Source organism: Pterocles gutturalis, unplaced genomic scaffold (genome assembly GCF_000699245.1).
Source record: "Pterocles gutturalis isolate BGI_N339 unplaced genomic scaffold, ASM69924v1 scaffold15134, whole genome shotgun sequence".
In the NCBI taxonomy this organism is placed as follows: domain Eukaryota; kingdom Metazoa; phylum Chordata; class Aves; order Pterocliformes; family Pteroclidae; genus Pterocles; species Pterocles gutturalis.
The window spans coordinates 72,030-80,206 of NW_010128469.1; the positions used below are offsets into that span (position 1 = coordinate 72,030).

The 8,177-nt window shown below is 44.1% G+C and overlaps 1 protein-coding gene across 1 annotated transcript in view; it reads right to left on the reverse strand.

Annotated features, from left to right (window-relative positions):
* ATIC (5-aminoimidazole-4-carboxamide ribonucleotide formyltransferase/IMP cyclohydrolase) overlaps window positions 1-8,030 on the reverse strand; it is a gene marked incomplete at its 5' end in the record, with an annotated part of 22,148 nt that extends 14,118 nt beyond the window's left edge. Inside the window, 7 exons of the mRNA XM_010079640.1 lie at window positions 1-90; window positions 1,573-1,729; window positions 1,862-2,013; window positions 3,281-3,369; window positions 5,504-5,570; window positions 6,674-6,750; window positions 7,836-8,030. The exon at window positions 1-90 is cut by the window's left edge and continues 15 nt beyond it. Coding sequence (XP_010077942.1) covers window positions 1-90; window positions 1,573-1,729; window positions 1,862-2,013; window positions 3,281-3,369; window positions 5,504-5,570; window positions 6,674-6,750; window positions 7,836-8,030 — 827 coding nt within the window. The remainder of the gene's footprint in view (window positions 91-1,572; window positions 1,730-1,861; window positions 2,014-3,280; window positions 3,370-5,503; window positions 5,571-6,673; window positions 6,751-7,835) is intronic.
* Between the last annotated feature and the right edge of the window lie 147 nt (window positions 8,031-8,177).

Genomic DNA, 8,177 nt, shown 5'->3' on the forward strand with positions numbered 1-8,177 from the left:
GAATGCCTAAAGCCTGCTTGAGTTCCTTCACCAGCTGCCAGGCATTGAGAGCATCGCACAGGTTGATGAACCCTGGAGAGCCATTCACCACTGCAAACATAGCACACAAATAGACTCATTAAAGCAGGCAGACCCCTCTCCTCAGAGTCTGGAGAGCAAGCAGAAGAGACCTCTCCCACCAAGAATTGAAATCAGTACAAATTGTTCTTGTTCAATGACCCTGGCTCCTCAGAACTGGCTAAGTGTCCTGAAAAGCTTCAGTGACTTGTTAGGAATACACAGGTTTGAGACTCAAGAGATGCAAATACAATTCACTTCCTTACCAGAAGCTGCTACTATGACCTTGAGGCAAGACACACACTGTCCCCTCCTGCATCTTCCCTCTTGGGAAAGGGGAACAAAAAAAGAAAATTCCCCCTTAAGTTCTTCGAGTTCTTCAACTGGCAGCTATTTGGAACAAGAGCTATCTCTTTCTGAGGAAGCCTACCAGAGCTTGACTTTGACCAAGGTGCATAGTCAGTGCTGCCAGGGAAGAACACAAAAAGCGTGCCCCATGCTCCCTAGCAGGTAGATTTCTTTACAAATCTAGTAAATAAATCTCTTGCAGTGACTATGGCTCTGATTCAACAAAGCGCTCTGGCACTAGCCAAACTTTAAGAACATGTTGTCTCTAACTGATGTCAACAGAACCACTCACAGCTATGAAATTTAGGGTAAGCTTTTAGCAAAATGCTTCATCGGGTCCCTTCATCAGAAACCCATGCCAAGAGTAAAGACCATTTAAAAGTCTTCTCTCAAAATCTTTTGCCCTGGCCCCACAGAAGAACTGCTCATACTGACACGGCAGAACTGTGAGCATTTCAGGAGATAAGAGGAGAAGATCATTTTAGCAATCGTTCATGGCCAGAACAAAAGAACACAGTGTTCTTCGGCTGCCATACTGGAAGGCAGACTTGCAAGCAAATCAACTTCCAGTGCAGGCATGGAAAAGCTTCCTAAGAGATCCTAGAATTGAAATAAGAAATTCTGCAACACAAAGCTTCATTGTCTGTTCAACAGGACCATGCCTGCACACAAGGCAGAGCTGGTTTTCACCAACACTGAAAGCAAGCTCAAGAACAAGAGTAGCCAAGGTTTTTTTTTAACAAAACAGGGGTTTCCCTCACTGCAACAATGCTGTAATGAGTGGCAAGCCCTGTAAAATGGCAGAGAGAAACCAGACCTGTCCGAAACTCTTGTGAGTGAGACTAGTATCCCTGCCGTCTGCCACCATTAGCAGAAGCAGCATTCTAGAAAACTATTGCAATAAACCTCTGCTCAATGCCATCACAGAAAGAAAAAAAGAACAAGACTCATTCAAACCTAGAGAAGAACAGCTTGGTTTCTAGACTGAGTAAATGCCAACACAAAAAGATTGGGAAGATACTAAATAATGAAAATGGGAAGGAGCAAAGCATCTTAAAAGGATCACAAGGTTTTCCTTTGCAAAATCTAAACAACTGGCAGACATGCCCAACCACATCCTTTCCAGGCCTTCAAGCTCCCTTTTGGCCAGCATGGCCTAGGCCTCACCTGTCAAGGGAAGTTTGGATCTCATCGTGTAGAGCTGCGCAGGACTCTGGTGAGGATTCATGCCGTACCTCAGGGGCAGCTGCGACACCCCCTTGCTGTACTCTTTCCTAAAGTAGTCGGAGATGGCTGCATCGTACTGAGCAGTGTGGGTGAAAGCCTGGGACCAGAATAGAAGACACTCGTCAACTTACAAACGCCAACTTACAAAGGACTTGGTGCTTAAAGAAGTGAATGAATGAAAGGCAAACAAGTCTGGCCTAGCCCTTCACTGCAAGCAAACACGACCAACCTTCAAGGCAAGGTGACGCCTGGTTTCCATGGAGGTGTCCTTGTCCCTTGATGTCACCATTTCTCTAGCTACTGCAGAGTAGTCTGCAGGGTCACACACAACTGTCACACGAGCATGGTTCTTGGCAGCTGCCCGCAGCAAGGCAACTCCTCCTGCAAGGGAAGCACGAAGGCATGAAGCACTTCCCTTCTGGACACAGCACAGCAGAGAGCTGCATCTGAAGCCAAGAAGGGACATGCACTGATCAATTATTTGTGCCAGATGAATGTGCCCCCGTCCCTCCAGCGAGGAGAAAGGACCGTAGGAGTGCTCTTCAAAATGCACAAGGCTGGTGCATTTGGCTCAATGCACTGGCGGAGGTGCACATTGACTGGCCTCTGAACACCCAGGCAGAGCTGCAGGGGCAAGAAAACAGGTCATGCCTGGGCTGCGATGAGCAACTGGGGCAAGAATGCCTTCAAGCAGCACAGACACATCCTGAAGAGAACAGCTGTCTCCACATATCGCTTAAGCACCATCCTCTGCAACACTGGCCTGGGGTCTACAGGAAGATTTACCTCTACACTGCCAAGCAACTGAGGTTCCCAAATCTCTCTGCAAATATTAATGAATCCTGCTCAGGTCCTCTGTGTAAGATAAAATGCCATGCTTCCCCCTTAAATCTGATTCTGCACAGCTATTACAGAACTTTAAATCATACAAGATACTAGGCTGTTGCAAAGGAAAAGTAGAGGCTGGCAATGTTACATGCAGAGAGAGTACTACTCCATAAAACATTTATTAGAGAGCTCTGCTGGGCATCATTTGGACTAAACTACCGCAGGAAAATTCAATCCCAATCCAACCTCGTGGCACAAAACTATGCCTGAACTGTTCACAAGCTGCCAAGCAGAGACGCTACAGTGAAGGAAAGGCCTTTTGGGGTTAACAATGAGCAGCAAGAGCAAACCTGCTGACAATACAGGCACCCATACTTCCAAATTCAGGTCCTAACTACTCTCCCATGTACGCAGACTGACCCCTTTCCTTTTAACAGTTTCCTGCAGTGAAGTTTTCAGCAATTCCTGGAGCACTTTGAGTGGTTCAGCTTTTTCTCTCCAAAGCTCGTGTTTTTATTTTTATTACACTGCCACAGGCTGCAAAAGAGGTTTAATCTCTCTCCATGTTTCAGGAGGAAACATGCTCCACCTGGCCTTTCCTAGCACAGCCTTCCACAGTACATCAAGCTTCCTCCCTCGGGCAATGCATGACTTGCCCACCTATGCAGCACGGCTTGCCAGCCTGTTACAACAGCCATTTGTCATTTTAATTGTTGGTCTCCTTAAAAGCAATGGGCTTTACCCAACTATGCTTTCAGTCTGCTCCTTGCAAATCTTGCAAGTCTGCCTGGAGAACAGATTCGCTCTCCCTTTAACTTACCAATATCTATCTTTTCCACTGCCTCTTGTACAGTTACATCTGGAGAAGATACAGTCTTCACAAAGGGGTAGAGGTTACACACGACGACTCTGAGAATTGAGGGGAAAAGCAGGGTTACTCGATGGGAAATAAAAAGGCCAAGCTGGGCTTGGAATGCACAAGGTACTACCACTGTTTTTATGGTCTTGTCTCTCAGATCAGGGACCAACATAAAATCCTGCAGCCGAGGCTCCATTCTCCAAAAGACTTCAGAGTCAGTGTTCAGCCAAAGGCCAAGTGACGGTGCAACAGTGAAACAGCACACACATTATACAATTTAACTGAACTCTGGACATCAAACAATGTTACAGTGGATAGAACCACAACTTGCAGAAGTCAGTTAAAGGAAGAGTTTCTTCAAATGCGTGGGCCCGTGTTTAAATGTTTAGTGATTTTTGTGCACAACTTGAGCCATTTCAAAGGACTTCAAAGTGGACTCTCAGCACTACTGAAAATAGGCACCACCAACTTTCATAAGAGAGTAAACACCCAGAGCAAGGTCCACTGCAAACAAAGCATAAACAGCCTAATTTTCCACAACTTTTCCAAAAGCAGAAAATGACCTGCATCTCCTTCTGGACTTTTAAAATACCAACAACACATGAAACCTGAGTAGATCCCACAAAGCCTCTGTGGCACATGAACTAGATGAGAGGATTGACTTTCACCTCTCGAGGTAAGACTGGACCTTACTGGAATTAATTGCTGTGATGCATACAGTTGTGTCCAACTTTTAACATTCGTTTCCACACTGTGCCATGAACTCAAGCAGAAGGGGTGACCAGCTTCCATCACAGTTTTCAGAATCCCCTGTGTCTCTAAATTTCCTACAATGTCTTTTATTGTCTGTTCTATTTCTGATACTCCCTCCCCCCCAATCCATTCATGCTCCTGACCTGCTGCAAACCATCAGGAATCTGTGGACTTTAACACTGCTAATGCTTTTATCTATGGAAATCAAGCTAATCAATGAAGGATTCCTACCTCGACTTGAGTATGTAAATTTTATGCAACTATGCAAAGACCCTCCTGCTGAGGATCAGCTCCTTCTGCTTTATGTAAGGCAACCCAAATCGAAATTATTGCTCTGGGTGCAAGTGCACTGTAAGTCACTGATGTAAAGGCATGTTATTGCCCCTGCAATTCAGCAGAGCCTGCTTTAATATGCAGCGTACTCTGAAGAGCCACCGCTGCTGAACAACCTGTGAGGATTCCTGTGGTTTTAAATTTCAGGTTTTCAAATTCAGAGCCAAAAATCCATCTATCCTAGGCACATCAGTTTTTAAAAGTAATTTTAAAAGCTAAGATGCATTCTGGCCCAATCACCACAGTCAAACTATACCTCCCATCCTGTCTATACCTACAATTTAGTATGTTCAGTTCAGCCATTCATTTCTAAACCAGGAGCTACCCACTGACATAGAACTGTTACTCCCAATCACTAGTTAGATGTTAAAACCAATTAGTTAAACATAGTCCCAGACTGCCCTGTGTGAATGTACTGAGTAAATATATTCTAACAAAACCAGAAAAAAAAAATCTTTGGTATGTTAATGGGCAAACTGTGTTACTTGAATTTCTGGTTGTAGCTCACTTGTTCCCATGATGGGTCTCAGAAAGCAAGTTTTCTGTCTGTTGTCTGTGTGCTTTCTGTCTGTACAAAAGCTGCATGTTCCTGACCCACTTTTCATATCTACTTTTTATTTATGTGTTGAAACTCAGTAAACATTATGCAAATATCAAAGGGTATATTTACTAAGCAAGTATTTCAAAATAGGGAATCGTCATCTGATCAGACACCCAGAGCCAAGTTGAAGAGAGATGCACCAGCTTTAAAAGCACTGAATACAACTTTGCAAGAAGTGTAATGTGGTCCAACATTGACTAAATGTAAAGTGTCAAAATTCCCAGACAACCAGAAGACATTAAAACATCTGTTCCCTGTGGGAACCACAATGTAACTTTCTTGTTCTAGTCTTCTCTCACTACAAGTGATGAAGATGCACCTGTACCAAACTGTAGTTTTAAAAACATAGTACCTCCTGACAGGTAAAAGGAAGGAGATTGCAGATCTTCCAGTGTGCAGATGTTACAGTCCCTACTGCTCCCATTCACTGGTGTTGACTGGTCTCCAATGTTCATTTTTGATTACTGATGAATTGCACCATGTCCCCCAACATTTACCTTACAAGGCTGAAATCCTGTTTGTTCATATCAGCATTATCTTCTGGAATATTGCGAGCCAAGATGCCTAGTTACAAACAATGGTACATCTTTATTAAAAAAAAAAAAAAAGGAACTAAATCACCAACAAACACTTTTTTAATTCAAAATCTTCCTTCAGACTGTGTCTTTCCTGGGAGATTTTCTGTCAAACTTTCTGATTCTAGTTCAGATGACAGTCCTCAGCCCCTACTCCTCTACCCTATTCCATTTTACTGACTCTTTGACTGTTCAAATTACATATTAACAGTTTTTTTTTCCCCCAATGCTGAATCGTAGAGCATTCCAAGTGCTGAACAGCAACCTCTAAAAACGTACTTTATAAGTACGTACTTTATAGCATTCAGTTGCTACCTTTAAAACACTAAAACTGTTCATGGAGAGGACAAAGGAACCTGCCACTCATCAGCCAGCAACACTCAAAGCCTACGAAGCATCTGAAGCAAAAGAAGCTGTGCCTCTAGCTGAGCAGCACAGGTGGCTGGCTTGGGTCTAGGAACTTGGAGAAACATGCAGATGACTGGCTGGCACAGAGTGAGCAACAGCACAATCCTGGGTTCAAGGCTGTCAGAGGAGATCGTCTCCAGCCCTCACGTATGATGGGCAACATGTTTAATTTCAGGGATCTCAAGCATCGTAACAGGAGATGAAAAAGCAGATGGGTTAATGTGCAGATTGACCAATTATCAGGCATCCTCCTTGCTGAGGAGGAGCCAGGAAAGATCAGACATGCAGAAATCACTCACTAAAGACTATGCTGTCATGTTCCTTATGCTGCACACCAGATTCATCCACAGGTTAAATTCAGTGTAGCTCTCTGCCTGAGCAGGTCTGAAATTGACTCTGCAAAGAATGTGCAAAGACATTTACAGAGAAGCCCTGTTACTTGTAGCCCTGGGAAGGAAAAGCTCTGCTAGCTGCATAGATGCCAGAGTAGCAACAGAGGAAGTAATTCAGCCACCGTGGACTTCTCCATCCCTGCTTTTCACCTCTCCTTTGGCTGCTGAAGTAAATCTGTTTTCATTGCCCAGCTCTTCCACATAAAAAAAAGACATCTGTCAATCTCTTCTTCCCACCCTCACCACCCATGGGTTCCTCTTTTAGACTGAAAATATATTAGTAGAAACATACCAGCATGGACTGCAGGATGAAGGGTTTTCACACGTCCACCTAACATCTCAGGGAACCCTGTCAGGTCCGAAACATCTCTGCTCAACAAGAGAACACAGCATGATGACAGATGTGCCATACTGACTTAATCTATAGGTTGAATGCTTATTATTCCCATTAGGGCAGTAATTTAAATCTATATGCTCTCTCACTCTTCACAAGATGTTGATCTACATCAAATCATTATGCAAAATGATTATGCAAAAATGCATAATCAATGCATCTATTATGCAAAAGCAACATCTGACAGAAGACAGAAAGGACACTGCTTTCTAGTAAGTGATCTGCAACAGAAAATTGTATAAATTTCACTACAACCCCCTCCTTATGTCAAATAGGCAACGGGTGCTTTTCCCACGAATGGAAACAAAGTCCATGGGTCACACTCAACAAAGCAGTATGGTTATTTCTTGAATAACTGAAATAACCTAAGTCAACATGATTTATAGAGAGAATGGGAGACCATTCTCAAATGAAGCAATATCTCAGTACTCTTCTTCCCAGCTTAGCAAAATGTTAAAGTTTCACCACTCCCTGTGACAGTTTGTGATGGTAAAGTAACAATAAATTTTAGAGAGAAAGGGAAATGTGACCATCCTTTGCTTCAGGCTTCGCTGACAGCACAGCCAAGCAAAGCATTGCTGGATTTCAGCGAGGACAGGGATGTCTGGAGGCAGTGTATATTCATACTGATGTGTCCCAGTGGCCTACCATTGTGTTCACTGGAAGCAAAAAAAAAGGACTTAAGGTCACCCGTCCTGACAAATAATTGACAGATTTTTTAATCACTCTAGCACTAGAGTCAGAATATGAATTTCAAGACAACAGATTGCTTCACGGGAGAACAGCTGGCAGACAAGGCATCACCTCCAGCACAATGCTCCTGCCACCTCTGCGTGCTGACCTCCACAGCAGCACTCTTTGGCCTCATGCAGACAACTTTGGGCCAAGAAGTTTCTGAAGTTTTCTTTGGGGCAGGTTGTTGTTGTTTTGTTTTGGAAGAGAAGTCTTTATTTCAGACCAGTTTTCAATCATTTTTGCTCACAAATGGAGAGAACTATTTAAGCAGCCTCAGGACTCCAATGAGCATTTCTGGTGGGGATGCAGAGGAAAGCGTCTGTACCTGACAGGCAAGCCAGCGTCCCTCAGGGATTTGGCTGTTCCTCCCGAGGCGATCAAACCCAGGCCAAGAGCATTCAGACTCTTTGCAAATTCCACCAAGCTGGTCTTGTCAGAGACGCTGAGTAAAGCTAACAGGTGGGAAAAGCACAAATGTTTTTGTTGTAAAAGTGGAACAGGGAACAACAGGATTAAGAGACTGAAGCCTTCACAAGTTCTTTAATTTATGATCTTCTCTGACGTGAGGTAAGGCATTGCCCACCAAGGAGGTGGCGGACAGGGGAGGGGAGAGCTGACCACCAGTGCCTCACACTTCCCGCCCCCAGGCCGGAGAAGCCCCCTCCTC